Here is a 20413-nt window from a genome sequence, read left to right as displayed (position 1 = left end):
CATTTACTAATTAGCTCTAAACACAAAGTACAGCTGAGACAGATGGGGAACTTAATCAGTTTTTCAGATATTTGGTCATAAACCAAAGTATCGGACAAATAAAAATGCTGACATGATAGTGGCGCTGGATTAAAAGTCGTCAAAGTGATTGCAATTCATCCTGAGGGGAACATGAATGTCCTTCACAATAGAGGAATTAATAAACCTCATGGTGTCGCTGGTAGAAAAGTCAGGGGATCATCAAAGTCAAAGTAAGAATCATCCTCTTGGAACCATGAATGTTAAGTATATGTTGAGATATTGCATTTTATAGGTGAAAATCTTGAACTTCTTGTCAAGCTGCATGGGGCTTTAACATTAATGCAGGCTTTTGTATCAACATCTGTGTCAAAATGTTTGCTGGGAACTCTTCATTTCAAAATGTTTGCTGGGAACTCTTCATTTCCTTTAAATTCTCAAATCTTTCTGTATAATTGGCTATTTATAGTGTATAATTTATAATGTATAGTGTAATATCTTCTCTGGCCTTTTCAGGCAGTAATGCTAGATGAATTGCCTTTATAGGTCTTGGTATAAGGTTGAAATTCAAAGCCCTTCTCTTACACATCCAACTGAACATTTTCTTTTCCATTTCATCTCATCTCCCCACTCCTGTGCCCTGAGAGTAGTTTGGATGTACAGATTTTCACAGCTAATAAAGTTTATCTCCAACTCCTGCAGCCCTACCTCTCAGTCATGCTGAGCAAAGGCTCTCTGGAGGTTTTGGTGTTTACTGGCAGTCACAGTCCACGCCGTGTCATCAGACCACCTGAGCAAGGCATCCTGAATGATGGGAGAGAGCACTCACTGCGCATCGAAAGACTACCTGGCAGGTTAGTGTTCAGTCTTTGTTTATGCTTCCTACCTGTGCAACACTAATTTTTATATATGTTGAAGAATTTTTACTCCGTATAATCCATTTAATGTTTATTTGTGTGTGTACTTCACTTTGTGTGTGTTTTTTTTTACCAGATCGTTTGCAGTTCAGGTAGATGAGGAGGCCAAGAGGGAGGCGGCGCTTCCCAACGACCAACCAATAAGCTTGCAGCGTATCTTCCTTGGTGGCATTCCTGCAGAAGTAGAGCAGACATCCAACAGAGCCAACGTCCCATTCCAGGGATGTATATGGAACCTCATGGTCAACAGTGTGTACGTACTATCTAGTTAATATATATATATAGCCAGATGTCTAGTTACTGGATCAGAGAGCTAAAGTCAGCTTTTTCTTGAACCTGAAATACTGTTTTAGTGAGCAGATTGGATCAGTCTACTTTTTTATGGCTGGATCACATCCAAAACAAATTCTAATGACCATGTGACCCCGCTCACTTCCTTTAATGAAGATCTAATAGCAATGCAAAGAGATTGTTATTTGATTTTGATTTTAACATCACATACTTTGTTATGATCTGATCATATCAAAAAGAATTAGAAATAACTAGTACTCTTTTTTGTTTGTTTGTTTTGATTGATCTATAGCGTAATATGGTTCTAACATCACAAGATGAATTTGGGGCAAAAGCACAGAGTCAGCTTTTGATTTTGGTTATTTCTTGGTGTCCACCATATTAAAACACTGACACAGGCAAAACTGACCAATTCACTTCACTTCAGTTTCTCATATAGTGGACTCATATTTTCACCTTAAACCTTCTGTATCAAACCCAAACAGGGTAGCTTTTGCGTGCCACCCTAACGATCACTCTGTAATGTTTACTGGCAGTGGATGATAGGGCTAATTTTGACCTCATACACTGTTAGGTTAAAGCGTAGTTAATATGATTGCTGGAGGTCATGATGATGGTGATGATGATGATAAAGCCAGTGTCTCTTTCTGCCTGAACAGCAGTAATAGAGCTGTCCAAAATCATAAACATACTCATAACTCAAATTACACCCCTCTCTCATCTTTGAGTGTTTGTTTGTGCCTGTTTGTCCATCTCTCAACTCATTTCACTCCTATATCCCACCACATTGATTCTGTAACTTCTACCTAATATACACCTATCTATCTATTGATCCTTCATACTGTTGGTCTGTGTGTGTTTTATGTGTGGTTATTTTCATTAAGCACCTACAATGCTGAAACTGGATTTGTATAATACTGAATGTATGTTGGTGCGTTGATTTACCTCAATTCACTCTTATTTAATTTCCTTTTCCCAGCACCTTTACATGAGTTTACTATTGTAATAGGAACCTTGTCAGTGCTATGTGGCCCTGACCCTGGACCTTCTTGAGGTTTATTCAGAGTGACTGTGAAACGAATTTGAGAGGCAATGTGATTGCATTCAAAGTCAATGAAAAGATGCAAATTCACAGGAAAATATTCAAATTCACTCTAGGCGTCTGTGAAAATTGAAAATGTCTCACTTAAGTGAAAAATTTCCCTTATCCTGAAGCTTTATGCCTATACTACATGTACCTATAGATGCAAAAGAGAGAGAAAGGAGGGAAAATGGAGGAAAACAACAGAAAGAATTGGGGTTCCTGGTATATTTTTGAGATCAGGCCGAGTCTGAGTTGTAACATGCACGCACTGCACACACAGTTGTTGTGTATGTTACAGATAACGTCTTTACAGTCGGTGCATTGGCTTTATGCTCGAGGTGGAAATTATGATCACTTTGCTGAGTTGAATTGTTTTTTTCTGTTCGGTTGAAAGAATTGTTGCCACTGACTATGTAGTTCATTCACTTTTTTCTAAGCTAAATGATTGCATTGCCATTCATAATGCTGTGCGGTTACAGGACTGATGGTAAAGGTTTCACTTATGTAGACAGTTCATTCTGTTCAAATTGTTACATTGAATTAAATACTAACTACAGTAGGCCTATATGAGCACTCTTTATAATATTAATAACACAGCAGCAGAGGTATTGCATTATGATTGTTTCTGTGGCTTTCGCTGTGTTAAAGTAGCCTTTAACTGGGGAGCTGTTAATGGTGCCGTCTGTCATCAGTTAGTGGAGCTCCAGTAATAAAGCTACTAAATTGGTCGGTGACAACAATGATTCAGTACAGTCAGTTCAGCCTGAAGATTCAGTGAAGATTCGTAGGAACATGTACTGGAGACATCTACTGAAAGCAGCAAATTAGCACATCAGTCATGCTCATAAAGTGAGGTGAAAATGTACTTACACCTTAACAATTTCCTGTAATTTCAGTCAAATTAAAATTAAAATTGTCAGTGTCAGCTAAATTTAAATAATATACATTAATAATAATAAATATAAAGTCATCTTAAACCCCATTGCTTGTCCATCTCACAGTCTCTCAGATTTCTCCCAACCCGTGTCCTTTGAGAACGCTGAAATTGGTCAGTGCCCGAACCTCGCCCCACCGCCACCCCCACATCCTCTGCCGATAGAGGAGGAGCCTGAGTCGAAACCAAGCAGTCCTCCACCGACCCCTGCCCCTGTCACACCACCTCCTGCTGTAAGTAGCTCAAATTAACACACATATACACAGACATACATACATCAGGCATACTCTTCATCTTTAATATTACATTTTTCAACAGAGGGTGTATGAGAAATGATGCATATGTGAATAAATGAGGGATGTTCATATTATACCAGAGGTTTCTATTAACATAATTGCCCTTACTTCCGTTTAAGCAGACTATTTTAAACTGTTGGCACATACAAACAGATTCACATGGAGAAACCATGTATGCACAAACACATAGAAACAGAAAAAATGCAGTAAAAACAAGAACATATTCAAATATGCACACATATACAAAAGAGCACACATGTCCTACTCCACCACATTCTTTTATTTTTTTCTGATTATTACTCACATATACACACACAAACACACACCTATTTCTGAGGGATGAAATGCAGCCATGGCCTCGCTGTGTTAGCTTAGCGCTTCATCACACAGCAGTTGTACAGCCCATTAACTCTTCTTTATGTTCCCTTTAGCCTTGAGACACTAAACTCCACCTCTGGCAGGCTGTGATACAGTGCAGAGCCTCTGCGCTATGCTAGGCTAACTGTGCATGCCATTTATGCTTTATGAGCCCCAAGGAGCCAAAACACCCTCAGCCAACATTTAGCCACTATGCTAAGAGGCTGGCAGGCAGTGAGTCATTCGTTTCATACCCTTAGCATTGGGATAGGGAAGATATATTTCATATATTAAATATATTATAGGTCTTACAGCAGTCATAGGTTATCAACTGCCCAGTTACCTGCTAAACTACACCTCTAAAAGAACATTGATCATGAAGCACAGAGCCAATGAGCTATGTCAGCTTAGCTATAACTCTGTGGCTTGTTGCTTTATTAGCTGTAAGTTCATCTGCTTTATGATATAGACTGCAGGCTCTGAGAAGCCATAGGTCTTTGAGCCCCCATCTACATGTTCGCTGAAGATGAAGGTAGTTTGTTCGCCATATTTCAGACCATCTGCTGTAATAGTCTTTATAATTCATATTTTGTTAGTTGGGTGTTTTGTTTATATTGAATTTGTTGACCCTCAAACAGTTGCAACAAATTGCAATACCTGTACGAGTAAATGTCTCACTTCATGACTTCATAGGAAAAGAGAATATATTTTTTAAAAGATTTAAGTCTTTGGAAGACATGGCCTTAAACAGTTTGCAGATTATACAGAACTAAAGTCCCTTCTGGGTGAGCTTCTGTTCCACTGGCCTCCGTTCTCAAGTGTATTTTTGTGTCTTTCTTTGATCTTTATGAAAGGCTGAAACATGATACAAATTTTGATGATATTCTAAGCTACTTGGGCATCTATCAGTACAATTTGAACTCTTTGTAATTCGACAAAATGTACATTTTATTTATGTTTAGACAAGTATGACTCACGGTAATTAGGTTAAACTAGTTAATATAGTTTTTTTTTCCATGTTTAGCAGTGTGGTCAATATTTTTGTGTTTTCATTAATCAATTTGGGTAGCAGAGCTTGGATATTAACATGTGTTTCATTATCATTACCTAACAGCTTTGTCATTATGCCATTTTTATGATTATATGGCACAATGTTACACAGTACATTTTCAATTCTGTTTTGAAAGGGTTGTGTTGCAGCGCCATGTGACAGAGCTCTGCACTCAGGTCATGTTGCTCTGATTGACGACATCATGACAACTGCCTCTAATTAGCCTTTTAAATCACAGCTCGCTAATTTCCTCCAGCCTGCTGAAATCAGACAGTAACAAAGTATAACTTAGAATAGATTCTGAATTTTTGATACTGAGAAAACAAGAAACAGACTTTAACTTATAGTTTGCTTGTCCAGAGGTAACATAATCTAGAACTTTTACATGTATTCAGGTCTGAAAAGCGAGGAGAACCACTTTTACCAAAAATGCATTCAAATTAGTAATTATGCTTCGCTTCAGTTCAGGATGTCTTAAGGTTTCTCCACTACTTCATAACCTCTGAGCTTTCATCTTCATTACATCACTGCCTGGCTGTAGCTGATTGGAGGGCTATGTGCTTGTCATAAATATTGCTCCCATTCTTGCTTTGTGGCTGCCATTAATGCCCTTCCTTCCCACTACCTGACTGCTGACCTGCAGGAGGCCACGCCCCCTGCCGCTGCTACACCCACTGCTGCTGTAGCCCCGCCCACTGTTGAGCAGGAGCCCAGCAGTGACACGGTATACACACATTCACACACACACACACACACACACACACACATACACACATACACACAGACACACAGAGACACGCTATGGGTTCATGAGCAATCAATGTCTGTCACCTCAGATGTTTCTGACTTGCTCTCTCCATTTACCTTTATGTTTTCCACAAATTAATCAAATACAGTTAAAATTAAAACCTGCATTTTTTGCCACTTAGAGGCAAAAACAAGCTGTAAACACAACACTGATATTTGTGGGGCTTTTAAGCTGATTAGCAAACAGTTGCTCATTTACACATCTAGCAGATATGGATCAACATAGTCATTCAAACAGTAAAGTTGCAGGTCGTAAAATCAAAACAAGTTGAAAGACGAGCTGAAAGATGCTGAAAGACGTAGTCTTTTGATCTATTATTTATCTAAAAATATTGATTATGGCAGCAATAAGGACAATAGAAGTCTGATGATGCCAATCCTGGTTGGAACAGATTTTCTTGTTCTAAAGCAGTTTTGAAATATTTTATCACATGCACAGAAGTGTCTCATATGCATTTCCCTTGGAGTCAATTAATACTTTTGTTTTGGATTCCTGTCTTCTATTAAATGTGTATTTCTTCTTTTCTATTTTTACCTGTTTTCACTGGCAAAAGGCAGTTGAATAAAGGTTTCCAACATCTACCCACTCCTCATTTGTAGCATTGCTGATTTGTGAGTGGCTCAGCGCAACCACAGTCTTAAAGTGGTGGCCACTGACCAGCTTTAGTTGAGCAGCTTGGGGGTTAAGTGCTTTGCCCAAGAGCCCTTGACATTAGTTATTGAGAGAAGAGAGGAGCCTGCTCGTTTGGTGCTCTTATGTTGAGGTGTTGTAACAGGCCACTCAGTTACTACATCATAGCTATAGTTACCAGGTAATAGTTTGAATCTGACTCCTGGGGATATTGATGCAGTTGTATCTAAAGCAAACGGGTGCACTTCATCTGCACTGAAGTTTAGTTTGATGCTCTGCCTCAAAGAAATATCAATTTATGTATTTCCCAAAATCAAAGTTAGGAAAAAAGGCACTGCAGAGGGCAAAAACAGTAACAGAATCACATCATGTGTCTTTTGGGTAAATTTGCAGTTGTAAAGTTGTTGCATTTATGTACATAATTAGTTGACATCAGCTTTTATGGTTTCATTTCAAAGAACATGGTTTGAAACCCTATTTAGTGATGTAATGACCACTGACATACAGTTTAACCAACACTACAATTTTTGAACGGATCCTCTCTGGAGTAATAAGACATTTTGGGCTAAAGCTACCAAAGGCTTTAAGTGGACTCCTGGTCTCTGCACAGGCTCGTATTCTCTTATACACACACACACACTTATACAAAATCCCGACTTAATGACTTCACATGCTATTGGTGTGACCTCCAACCAAAGACCAGCCACTCTGAATGGAAGACCGTCTTCCTATTGTTAGCTTAATGGAAAGAAGCAGAGGGGATGAGAGAAAGGGAGTGAAGAAGAGGAGGATGAAAGAGGCTAGAAGAGAGGGCACAGCCATTGAGGAAGAGGAGGAAAGAGGGGAGAGTCTTTCTGAACAGAGCGGCGCCCGTCTTTTGTTGGCTTAATTGAAAGACGAAGGAGAGGAAGCCAAGAGAAGAATGAAAGGGGAGAGGGAAGGAGAGAGAGCTTCTAAGCAAGTGACGTCTCCCTTTTGTTAGATAGGGGGAGAGTGAGAAAGAGAAAAAAGGGAAGGTTGAGGAGGAGGAGTGGATATAAGGACAGAGCATGATAAGAGGTGAGTGTCAGGCGTAACAAAGCAAGGTCACGGTGTGGGAAATGTCTTCACTTGAAAGAGAACAAGAGACGAGATAAAGACACACATACACACAGAAGCTCAGTCGTCTCAGATCCTCTCTCTCTCTCTCTCTCTCTCTCTCTCTCTCTCTCCCTAACTTTGTCTCACACTCACATTGGAGGTATGGCAAAGCAGCTTTGTTACTTAATAGGAGATGTATTCAAGAGAGCAAATGAGAAAGCCTTTGGAAGGAGATAGCAGAAGAGATTGGAGGAAAAGAGGGAAGAGGAGAGGAAAGTGAAGGAAATGGGATAAGAGCAGGTGAGGACAGGTGGAGACAAACAGTGGAGCAAGTGGTAAAAGCTCAGATGGTGAAGGAGTAGAGAACAGGGAGGGAAAGTAGAGGATGGGAGAAGAGGAGGAGGACGCAAAAGAAGTCTAGAGAAGAGAAGCTGGAGAACAGTTGGACTGAGAAATGAGAAGAAGAGGGAGATAGGACAGTGTGATATGAACAGAGAGTGGAAAAGGAGTGGGTAGGAAGTGAAGAAAAGATGATGAGAAAAGAGGAGAAGGATGAAGGGAGGATAAGATGGGAGGAGAGGAGATGCGGCATGGTGCAAAAAGGCAGAGAAGCAGGAGAAGAGGAGGTTGAAAGGAGAACATTTTAAAAAGTGGTGAAAGGGGGGAAAGTAGGAGGCTTCAAAAAATGCTGTGGGAGTGGAGGACAACAGAAGAAACAGAATTGGTCGGAGAGAACACAACAGGAGAGAGAAGTATTGTAAATTAGGAGACGTGGAGGAAGAGTAGGGAGGATACAACAGGATAAAAAACATGGAAGAAGGTAAAAGAAGCTGGAACAGAGGAAAAAGGAGAGAAAAATAGAGAATGGGAGCATCAGAAGGGGATGGAAGAGGAGGAAGATACAAAAGGAGACAGAAGAATGGAATAAGAGAAAAGGGAGGATAGGAGAATAAATAAATACCAGAGTTCTTCAGATGAGAAAAGGGAAGGTAGAGGAGTTAGGTGATGAGAAAGGGATAACACAGGAAAGTAAACAGGAAAAGGAATTACACGGTAAGCTGAGGAAAGGGACAAAAAGATGAGATAGTAGTTTCTGGGGATAAAAGCAAAAAGAGAAGAGATAAGAGTAGGAGAGGAGAAATAAAGAAAACATAAGATAGAAGGAAACAAGGAAGAGAGGGAGACGGGATGAGATTGGAAAAAAACGAGAGGACAGTAAAGAGGAGCAAAGAATAGTTGAGCTCACGGGAGCAGAAGATGAAGATTTAAAAGGATACAGGAGAGGGGAAGAGAGGAGTTGAGGGAACAAAGCAGAAAAGGTAGAATAGACATATTTTGAAAGAAGAACAGGGCAGGAAAGTGAGAGTAGAAGAGAAAAAAATGTGAGGAAGTGAGATGAAAGGAGAAGTAAGAATAAAGGAATGGAGAGGAGAAGAAAGTAGCAGATGGGGGACAGGAGGGAGACATAAAATGAGAGAAGAGTGGATAAGATGAAGATGAGAATGAGGAGGAGGAATGGAGGCATGGAGAAGAAAGCAGAAAGAAAACTGCAGGAGAAAGAGTGAAAAGAAAATAGAAACAGAGTAGTAGAAGTCATAAATAAGTTGGCTTTACATATATTACAACACTGACACCTTCTGGTCAGTAGCAGAACTGCACCCTATAATAAGAGGTTCAGTAATACTCTGATAATACTCTGTAACCACTTGTTTACCCACCTGCCAAGAAAAAATCCTAATCAAATAGAAATCAGACTTTACTGTTGTGATGTTTCGTGCAGATAAAAAGAAAATATGGACAGGATTTATGAGAGTTAAACTGTGGGAGGGTCTAGTGATTTGAAAACCATGTCAGCCAAATCTACCTCGGCAGTAACTGATTTGAGGCGATAGAGAACAAAGAAACACTGATGAAAGATGATTGTAATGAAACAGATTTTAAAATTCCACTTGCTGTGACTTGATGGCACCGTCTGAAATATTCAGCATGTTAATCTGCAGTATATGCAGTTCAGTAAAATGGATTTAACCCATGTTCAGTATTCTCTCAGGGCTGAAATATTTTTTATTAATATATACATGTACAGTAATGTAGTATATATTGTATAGTTTTGTTTTAAATTAAAAAGTAACATATATTTTTGCATTGCATGAGACCCCACTTAAACATAAACATGAATTTCATCTTCTTTGTGGACTTGTAAACTATTTTTTAACTCTACATTTACTTGTTTTATATAAAGAAATATTTGATGACCCATTGTGACCGACCAGCCCTTCAGGGTCCTGCAGATCAGAGGCAGAAACCCTATTAGTGTGACTGACATGTTTCGTCCAGGTGTTAAGATTCCTGTTGACAAGACGCGATAGGAGCAGTGTGGTGAAACCCTGTCAGTATAACTGACATATTATGTCCAATCTCCAGGATTCATGTGCGTCAGCTGTGGCCCCGACGGCGCTCGAGAAGGCCCATCAGTTTGGACTGACCAGGAACAGCCACATGAGCTTCGCCTTTGATGACACCAAAGTCAGAGAGAGGTTTGCATTTGGAATAAATAATAATTTTATTGTTCAAATTGATTTACTTTACTTTTAGCACAGTGCACACAATCCTTCTTGTTCTGGTATCTACACAGTACAACCTATATAACATCTACCACGGGTAACAGTATAACTGTGAAAACATTTCCAAATATATAAATACTGCCAAGTAAGTCTTCACTGTGTGCACACATGAGCTACATGCCTGATGCATGTACACATACTCAACACAGCAAACTGTGACCCATGTGTGGGTGTGTGTAAGTCTGTTCCTCACACTATAGAGCGCAGTTTTAAATAAATAAAGGAAATCAGAGGTGAGTGAGTGCTAGTTTGGACAGGATAACATGTATACCAGGTCAAAATCCAGGGAAACATCCTCTATAAATAACAGCGTGTGGTGAAGATGTTGTTGACTTGACCGACCCTGAGAACAACTTCTCTGTTCCACAAACTACAGTAACAGCTGCAAATGCAACTAAAAGTTTAGGGCTGTTACTGCCATTTAGTCTTTGAATTGTCAGAAAATAGTGAAAAATGCTGTTATAATTTCCCACAGCCCAAGGAGTCGTATTAAAATGTCTCTATACTGACCGACAGTCCAAAACCAAAAGATATGCAGTTAACTGTCATAAATGACACAGAAGAGCATCAAATCTTAATATTTGAGAAGCTGGAATCAATGATTTTTTTTGCCATTTTTGCTTGGAAAATGGCAAAAATGATGAATCAATTATCAAAATATTTGCAGATTAATTTTCTATCGATTGACTAACTGTTTCAGCTCAAAAAAGTTAGAAAGATAATGGGTGTATATCTGCTTAGTAGTTATTCCTTTAAGTCTATAAACAAGGTAATGGTTTGTGTGCATTTTATGTATTGTATATGTACTTTATTCATGGATGATCAAATAAGTGATCAGGATCTTACCCAAGAACTTTTGGGAAAGCTGTTTTGGGATGAAGACCTGTAACAGTAATTTCCTGAACATGGTCTTTAAGCAGTAGAACAGCCTGACATCCAAATCAAAATGTATCTTCCTTTATTCTGTGTATCTGTCAGTACTTTAAGAACTTGATCAATTGTCAAGATAGGCGCCTGACTCACTTAAAACTGCAATTTGTCTTCAGTGCTGGTTACTGTAATAGTCTATGCTATGCTCTACTAAACATAAATAATTTGATGTGAACATTTGGCTGGGAAAATGTACTTAAATAAGTTAATTGCAATGTTATTCAAGTGAAAAGACATTTTCAGGCATCCAAATCAACAGCCAAACTCTTTGATGATGAATTAACTGCATCATTTGGCAGAACAAATGTTATTAGTTTTACACAAAATTGCTATTCATGTTGAAATGCTGTGCGAGCCCAGTATTCTGATATAAATGTCGAGCATCACACAAACACACGGTAGAGTGCCTTTTTAGAACTGATTTACCAGGCCTTTATCAAATGTTTTATTAGTATTATTGTATATGCTATTGTTGTAATCAAAGATCTTTATGTATGTGTGATTCAGGTTAATATTGGAGTTTGAGCTGAGAACTAAAGAAGAGTCTGGACTTGTTCTCTACATGGCAAGAATCAACCATGCTGACTTTGTTGCCATACAGGTATCCATTTACTGCACTCACTTTCTGTTTTTTTTTTCATGCCTCTAGTAGTTGCACAGTTTAACCAAAGTTACTTCTCTATATCTTAAAGTACAGCCTTTGACTCTTTTCTCAAGCTGCCATTGACAGAAACTCTAAAAGCTTCAAGTTATGTTTGCATCATAAGAGCAGCGCCCTCTTATGCTGCAACACAGGCGAGCAGATTTCCTGCCAAATCAGATCCCATGAATACTTTATCAAGAAACAGAAATACTGGAACTTTAACATTTTGAAGGGTGGTGTTTTATTTCTTTTACATCTTCTCCAACATTCTGTAGTCTATTACACCAAGGACATCATCTTCAGGGAAAAGGCCATAGAGGCTAATATTAACCGTGTTTGCTTGTAATCCCTTCCTCATCCCTTCATCTCTCTCTCTCCCTGCAGATCAAGGACGGACAGGTGTGTCTGGGTTATGATCTTGGTCATGGAAACATATCTGGCTGCGTGCCCTTCTCCATCAATGATGGGAATTGGCACAAGGTATGACAGCTCTTCAGTCATTCATTTATGGTTGTGCTCGTATGAGAGATTTTCCATTTGTTCAGTCATTCACTAAATTATAACAACTCAATTTATTTTAGATAATTTAAGTAATTATCGAATATGTATTCTGTACGTCCCTTGAAAGTGAAGGAAACATCTAAACACTTTTAGAAAAATATCCTTTAAAAAGTCCTGTCTCTACTGACCTGTACTATGTGTTTTTTTCCCTTTTGCTTCTGTGTATGCATATGAATATCACATAAGAACAGGTGTTTATTAGCAGGTTTACAGTAGTTATTATTTACTGATGTTTTTAGAGTTTAATGGCAATTATTAGGTCTTCTCTTTATTTGTGACCATCTATTTTGAATAGGTTATCTACAGAAAGTTTTATCACAGGTTCCTTTCTTTCTGCACCTTTAACATCAGGCCTTAAAGACTCATTCATCTCAGGAAACACCTACTTTCTAGTAGCAGTAACCACTTTGTCACATTGTTAATAAGCCTTAAATCATGCATTTAAAAATGTATGAAGGCAACACTTGTCTGTCTTCTCTGTTGATGCTGTGTCCATTTCTTTTTAATCGTTTTATTCTTTTTCTGTCCTGTCAGATCCGTGTGGCTCGTAACAAGCAGAGAGGTGTACTCATGGTTGATGGACGATACACTAAACAGATGATCAGTCCCAAGAAGGTACAAGCATTTATTTTCTCTTAACTGTGTGTATCAACTTTGTCACTTATGAAATTTTCTTTTTAACTTCGGGGTCCAGGTAGTACACTTCTGACAGACAGCATGACACAGAAACCTTTTTATGTTGCATTAATACATCGTCTTCTCTTCTTACCAGGCGGACCTGTTAGACGTGGTGGGAATGCTGTATGTTGGTGGATTACCAAAAAATTATACCACCAAGAGGATAGGACCGGTAAACAAAAAACACACACACACAGTACATATTTTAAAGTAACAAGTCTTTGTATTTCAACACAGGATGCTATATTTCAGTTTGGTGGTTCAGTTCATTTCTCAGAATCTGTGACATCAGTCAAAATGTTTTACAGTTACTCTAGCACACTCTTCTCACTCATGTGGAGAGACTGGCTGAAACCAGTAATATAATTTTAAAATGTCCATCAATCAACAAACTTTTATTCACTGTTCCTAGATTCTCTACAGTATCAATGGATGCATCCGTAACTTGAAGATGGTGGGAGGTCCTGTAAGCACTAAGGCAGCTGCTACAGGTAATAGATTTTTATTGCATTTCCGATGCATATGTTACATTTTACACACATGTAACTATCAATAAGTGGGTTACAACTGTCATTTGTGTGTTTTTTTTTTTACATAGAAGGCATTTCATGTTTACCACCTTCCTCTTTGTCTAGGTCGTTCTGAGGCTGTCAGTGAGGACTTTAAGCTAAACATGGCTACACCAACTTCCAGTCACATGGTGGGAACATGCTTTGCCGCTACTGAGACAGGAACCTATTTTGACGGCACTGGCTTCCTGAAAGCAGGTGAGATGAGAGGTCCACAGGAAAACAGCTGAAAATAAAAATTAAGATTTGGTAAAAAAAAAAAGAAAAGAAATGAATACAAATATTTGTGCTTAGGAGGAAAATAAACTCACAAATATAATTACAAATTGTTGGGAGACTGATCTTATTGTCACAATAACCAAGAAACTACAATCTACAGTAGGCTGGCTGCAGAGGACACGTCTCCCATCACCCTGAGATAGTTTTAACATCTAAACAGCACATACTGCAAGTCAGACATGCAAGCAGATATATCAACACAGATATTGAAAAACAATGGATAAATGGCTGAAAAGAGCCAGCCTCTGCCACCTGTTGTAGTAGAACATTTTTAATTTTCCCAAACTAACTGGAAAAAGTGACCAAGCCTGAACATATACAATTCCAGGGTAATTGTGCCTTCTAAGCAAAACAAATCTTGATGAACATGTGTGTTGTCAATGAAGCGGTAGTGACAAGGCCGTGGGAGTAAGTCTGTCTTAAAACAGTCAGGTTCCCAAATTAACACTGAAACATGTTTTTCATGCTGTAATCATTCCTCCTGTTCATACTGGCCATTAAGAGATCCATTCATAATGCACTTTAAATGTAAGACGATGGGGGACAGAATCCACAAGCCTTCTGTGCAAAAATGTATTTAAAAGTTAATTTGAAGCTAATATGAAGCTTCAGCTGTCCAAATTAGTCAAATAATGTCAGTAGCTTTTCAAAATGTTAGTGCCAAATCCATCTTTTTATTACAACCTTCCACTGCAGCTTAACAAGAAAACACTTTCTGTCAAGGGAATATTTTACTAAGACTAACTGTGGAAGATATCCACTTTATTTGATTAACTCAGGCTGCTGAAACCTGATTATCTTCAGATAAACTTTTCAATGCATTTTTGCTCAAAACAAAGACTGTGGATTTTGTCCTCCATCACTTACATGGTAAGCGCGTTTGGAGAGGTTCTTTTAATAGCCAGTATGAACAGGAGGAATGATTACAGCGAACAAAACCTGTTTCAATGTTATATGAAATATAATATAATATGGGCACCTGACTATTGTTTGAAGACAGACTTGGAAAAACTGTGAACCTATCCTTAAATGTACTGTAGCAACCTCCCACAAACTATCTAGGAACACTTCAGCAAAAATCTAATCCAAGCTGGATTTTGTTTGGCCATATTGTACAAGTGCAGTTAATTGTTTTCAACCAATTGACTGTTTTCCTGTTGCAAATGTTAAAAATAATCTCTTACTGCATCTCTGTCTCTAGTCTCCACCTACAGAGTGGGTCTAGATGTGTCGATAGCACTGGAGTTCCGAACCAGTCGAACCAATGGAGTGCTGTTGGCCATCAGTAACCAAGGCAATGATGGACTGGGACTAGAGATCGTCCAGGGCAAGGTGATTAATCTAGTGTAATTGCATAATACATTAGTATATACAGTATCTAGGTACAATATGTGTACCAAAGTACACATTTTTTACAATTTGACAGAACAAGACAGGTGACCTCCTGATACAGGAGTGGCTAGATATAGATTCAAGACGAAAAACCTAAAATCTTCCTTTCTCCCTTCCAGCTACTTTTCCACGTTGACAATGGAGCTGGACGAATAACAGCGGAGCACATGCCTGAGGGAGAGGGCTTCTGTGATGGCCAGTGGCACTCCGTCACTGCCAAAAAGCTCCGCCACCGGCTGGAGCTAGTGGTCGATGAGAAGCAAAGCCAAGCAGAGAGTCCCAACGCACGATCCAACACCTGCGACACCAACGACCCCATCTACGTTGGAGGATATCCTGGTATGGCTATAAAATACTTACACAAACACATCTACATTTCATACGCATAGCATTGTATTCTGTTCTGGCAAGCGCTGCTGTAAAAAACACGTACTGAAAACAGAAACTAAACATTACTGCACATGGGAGTCGCATGTCATGACACATACACTTCTGTGATGGGAGATGTGAAAGTTTTATATCTCTTTCTCAGCTGGAGTTCGTCAGGCAGCTCTCTCAACCAGCACTTCCTTCAGAGGTTGTATGAGGAACCTGAAGATCACCAAAGCCTCTAAGATCATGGATGTGCAGTTCAACAAGGCTCTGGAGATCAAAGGAGTCCAGCCTCTCTCCTGTCCTGCTGTAGCTGCCTAATTGGTACCATTGAGCCTCCCCCCTTTATTGTCCCCCTTAATACCTCTGTAAGGAGCCACACAGGTCCATAAAGTGTAGAAATCTTGGTCTTTGAAGCTGGACTGGGTACAATGTTTATATAACAATAATTCCATCATATCCACCTGAAGTTTGACAAAATTAATTTTCCTGTCAGGTGTGGTCACTGGCTAGGATCTCAGGTTGTATTCACCTGTAGTAAAATATAAACTTTTAAAAAGAAATTTGCAAATTTCAAACATTTGGGTCTTGTTCTTGCTGCCATTAGGGGATACCAACATGCAAAGTTGCACTGTGCAGTTTTCAAAGTGCAAGATATATAAAATAACTGTCAAAAACATTTTTTTTTTTTTTTGCAGTTAACTCTTGAAATTCACCCTCACATTTTCAGCATGAGACCCTGACTTTATGTGCAGTGTAAGGCTCTGGTCAATAAATCTATAATGGCTACTAACTGAGGTCTCTAAGTGTTTTACAATGTGTTTTATAGTACTGTGGTTACAGTTGTTCACAGTATTCAAACTAATTATTCTTTAGGTTATGTGTGTGATTATGTGAAGATTAAATCAACTTTTCTTGTGCCTCTTGAAGAGATGAAACTGGGTATGTTGAGCCCTTCAATCACATTATTCTTTTCTGGAAAAGAATGAGAAAAGTTACAATTTATATATCTATGTGAATTTTCTATATTTTTCCTTCATAAACCTTGTTCCCTGAAAATTGGTTGAGAAAGGCTGAATCATTTCTCCACTAATGTCCACTCTTATTATTCTTAAAGGAATAATTCACACAGAAATGAACATTGTGTAGTCATTACCTTATCACCCAAATCAGATCAAATAGAGCGCTTTAAGTTTAAAAAAAAGACCAAAAAGAACAATAAAAGCAGCTAAAGACAAAACAGCTTAGGTCTAGTAAAAGTATTATTTAATTAAACTAATTAATGTCATTAAATCTTAGCGATTGCATGAAGACCACATTGAACTTGAATAACTCAGTGATGTGAGTAAATTGTTGAGAGTAGATTTGTTACAGAGAAAGCCAAACAGAAACTGTGCCAGTTAACAACAGTAGCTGTGTGTTATATTGACAATGCTGAACTTTCAACAGATATGGTGGTGATTAGATAAAGGGACATTCTTGGGTGTAATATTCCTTTAATATTTTACAATTTATTATCCTTAGTTTGAATTGGAATAATTTGATACTTTCACACAAGCTGGATCTTGAATTACTTGTTAATGTAAGAAAATGTTAATGACAAAATTGAAAAGTACAAGGTTTCTGCAGGTTGTTCTGCATGGTGTGACTGAAGATATTTAATCAGTGGATTATACAAAAATATATTTCTTGATAGCATCACACAAATTGTCCTGTCCTTTTTTAAACAGATAATGTTGAAATGAATTCTTGGAAATTTTGGAGGATATTTTTGGATTAATAAATATATATATATATATATATAATAATTGATTTCATCAATAAATGTTCCAGGTCAAAATTCTGATTGAGTATCAAGATTCATAAGATTGATTATTAATAAAGACAAAATTTTGAGGAAAAAACAGAAGGCGCTGTTAATTGCTAATTCCACCAGGTGGTGCTATTGCAACAGTTTTCACAGTTATTGTCACGTTATAGAGAGACTTCATCCACATACATTAAGACTGCCAAAAGGTCTGTATGAGGGTAACTGCCCACTAAAATGGATTGTTTAGGATTTATGCTTCAAGCATAAATCCTAAACAGCTACAGGCTGATTTTCATAGCATTCTTGTAATATGTGATGTGGTTGGTTATTTTGATTTATAAGTTATTTTTTTTCCATAGAGACTTATCTCAACTAAAAGGATAGGAGTCTTTTTCATTGATGACCAGAATCAAACTTTACCCGCCAATAGTGTTCGAAGATAGAAAACTATGCATTTATTTATGTTTTATGTCCTGATCTTGTTCATTAACAATTTGAATCTAGTTTATTTAAGTTGCTTTGCACATGTGTTTTTGTTGTGTTGGGTGACCAGTCCTCTTTTCAGATTTTTTTTTTTTTGTCACCTACCCTTTTCTCCACACACCACTGTTCTTTGTTGATCTTGTGGTCCTTCATTCTTGCCCTTGGTTCTTCTGCTGGGTTCTTCCCCCATAGATATAGATCTTCAGTGCTGATGAACATGCAGAACTAGAGACAGAAGATCATACTGAAGGGAGACTCTACGGAAAATTCACATAAATTTAGAAATCACAAAACTCACAATACTATACATACATTTTTCACTTCTTGAGTCTGAATTACTCTCACACTGGCAAAATGACAAATGACGTCATTTGTCATTTTGCCAGATTTAGAAATACAAACATGTGGACTAAAGCAGTATAGAAAATGTAAAGGGACAAAGTCGAGAGTCAGACTTTATGTTGATTGTTATGAATCTGATCGACATTAAGATCCAGCTAATGTTCTCACTTGAACAGAACTATTTTAATGCTCCTTGTTCTATACAGTAACCACACAGTTTTCTTTTAGGTCAGTTTCAGTCTAATGGACCTGCTACTTGCCATCTTCCTTTAGTTAGATAATATTTCTTCTTTCTACTGTGTCCCAGTTGGCACAAACTGACATTCACTAGCACCTGCATTTCATTTGCACTAGAGGGCAGTATGTGACCATATAGAGCAAAGATGTACCTGTTAAATGGGGCTGCATTCAAAGTCCAAAAGCTGGTGATTGGCTCCATTACCTGAGGATTCTTCTGGAAATTTGATGCTAAAATATGACAGTGTTCAAATCACTGTTGTCAGGTTTGATGGTACAAACTCTTGAAAAGTGAAATACTCCAGTTTTCCCAGATTTATGTGTCAGCTCATGGTGGAAGTCTATGGAAACAAATGAAAAAATGGGCCAAATCCTTTTATTTATTGTGCATTCCTCTTTTATTATCATGGTCTTCTTTACATAAGATGAAGAATGTTTAGAGGTCAGCCCACTATAAACCTTGTGGCTGCCCGAAGTGGAATGTTCAGAAGATAGAATAAAGCCTAACAACATATCAACTCACTCGATTAAAGTAAAACACCTGTTTTTGTAAAATGATGAGTTTGTCCTTAGCTCTTTACAACAACAAGATTTCACCTGTCTGCTCAGAACAGTTGTTACAAGGCTTTGATCAATGTTTGCTAAACATACACATTGTGCGTACAGTGGTAATCCATGAAATTCTTTTCTTAGATTATGTGAGATAATCTGTGAAACTGATATACAGTAGATATTTATTTTTTGCCAGTACTTAGAAGCTTTTGTTGGATTTTCTGTCTGTTTGCATTGATGACACTTGTTGTCTTTTCAGCCATTGAAAACACGTAACATAATTTAAAAAAATTATTTCCTGTTTACCTGTTTTCCAGGAAAGACCTACTGTACCAGAGCGGGTCAAGGTGTTCAGAGAATAACGTATAAAAGCTTCCAATTGTTGTTTTAATCAGTCTGTAATGAGCATAAAAAAAACAGACATTAGCTTCTACGATTAGTACATGAAATGTAAACACACTAACCAACTAAACCAATAATGAACATACAGAGGTTAATCTTGTGTCATCACACAATAAGTTGATCTAAAAGCTCATTTACTAAAAAGTTGGCGTACTACTCCACCTTTACCACCATTAGAAGTAGGCAGTCTGACTGCAATCATTGTGAATAGTGAGCAAATGTTCAGTTCAAGAGTGTGGATGTTTACTGTAAATCCCTCTATCCCTATTTCCCTTATATCATCCTAGTGAGTGATGTGAGATTAAACGGCTAGCTACGGCATTAATCTAAGTCTCGTTTTGACATCAGTCAAGGCATTCAAGCATTCCATTGTTTATATCACTGAAAGTAAAGTGATAGCCTGGTGCAGCTACCATATTAACATGAGTGTAGATAGTAGAGAGAAACAGCAAAGCCTGGCATGTTGCAGGCTTTTGAGTAGAAACCTCCTAAGAAGAGTAGCATTGTTTATGCTCTATGCTGCGACAGCACTGTCCTGGTGTCAGGTCTGGTGACTTATTGCATGCTGTCGGTCCTCTTGAACTGATCTGAGGTGAGTTTTAAACGTGGTGGCGGTCCAGTCCAGTCCAGTCCAGTCCAGCAGTCTAGGCTTGTTTGGTGCCCTCACCCGCCTCCCACAGCCCCACCCAAACAACCCAGTGTCCTTTTCCACCTGCTCCCCAGGGGTAAGCAGCTCTTCTGGGTATGGTTCCTCCTACTCTTAATCCAGGCCTTGTCAGGACGACTGCATGAGGCCCGTCAGCCGTTTGCCCGTCAGTGACTTGCCCTGGGAGGAAGCAGAGAGCAAGAGAGGTGAAGGTGACAGCTGTCAAAGTGCCATTAAGTTAAAAGCTTTCTTGAGGATTTAGAAAGAGCAGTGTGGGAGGAAAAATGGATGAGAAGAGAGACCCGGCCTGCAAAAAATGTAGAAAAACTGAAAGTAGTGATGGACATTAAGAGATGATAGTCAATAAATGAATAAAGAAACCAAACAGTGGACTACAAGCTAGATACATTAAGTGTAGTAAGACTTA

The 20413-nt window shown here is 38.4% G+C and overlaps 2 protein-coding genes across 11 annotated transcripts in view; one reads left to right on the top strand and one right to left on the bottom strand.

Annotated features, from left to right (window-relative positions):
* Positions 1-16307, top strand: part of lama2 (laminin, alpha 2) — a 206846-nt gene extending 190539 nt beyond the window's left edge. For 7 of the 8 annotated variants that reach the window (XM_044376462.1, XM_044376459.1, XM_044376460.1 and 4 more), the window contains 14 exons: positions 721-872; positions 1012-1188; positions 3312-3477; positions 5592-5672; positions 9891-10003; positions 11528-11621; positions 12048-12143; positions 12759-12839; positions 12997-13074; positions 13315-13393; positions 13538-13669; positions 14952-15082; positions 15262-15481; positions 15675-16307. In XM_044376462.1, coding sequence (XP_044232397.1) covers positions 721-872; positions 1012-1188; positions 3312-3477; positions 5592-5672; positions 9891-10003; positions 11528-11621; positions 12048-12143; positions 12759-12839; positions 12997-13074; positions 13315-13393; positions 13538-13669; positions 14952-15082; positions 15262-15481; positions 15675-15835 — 1761 coding nt within the window. In that variant the 3' untranslated portion in view covers positions 15836-16307. The remainder of the gene's footprint in view (positions 1-720; positions 873-1011; positions 1189-3311; positions 3478-5591; positions 5673-9890; positions 10004-11527; positions 11622-12047; positions 12144-12758; positions 12840-12996; positions 13075-13314; positions 13394-13537; positions 13670-14951; positions 15083-15261; positions 15482-15674) is intronic. The other variant, XM_044376461.1, reaches the window with a different exon arrangement.
* Positions 16308-19304: 2997 nt separating this feature from the next.
* rgs6 (regulator of G protein signaling 6) overlaps positions 19305-20413 on the bottom strand; it is an 89363-nt gene continuing 88254 nt past the window's right edge. For all 3 annotated transcript variants that reach the window (XM_044376467.1, XM_044376466.1, XM_044376468.1), the window contains one exon: positions 19305-20166. In XM_044376467.1, the coding sequence (XP_044232402.1) occupies positions 20116-20166 (51 nt within the window). In that variant the 3' untranslated portion in view covers positions 19305-20115. The remainder of the gene's footprint in view (positions 20167-20413) is intronic.

This window comes from Thunnus albacares, chromosome 16, assembly GCF_914725855.1.
Source record: "Thunnus albacares chromosome 16, fThuAlb1.1, whole genome shotgun sequence".
In the NCBI taxonomy this organism is placed as follows: domain Eukaryota; kingdom Metazoa; phylum Chordata; class Actinopteri; order Scombriformes; family Scombridae; genus Thunnus; species Thunnus albacares.
The sequence above is the reverse complement of the archived record's forward strand: the minus strand, read 5'-3'. Positions and strand labels throughout refer to the sequence as shown.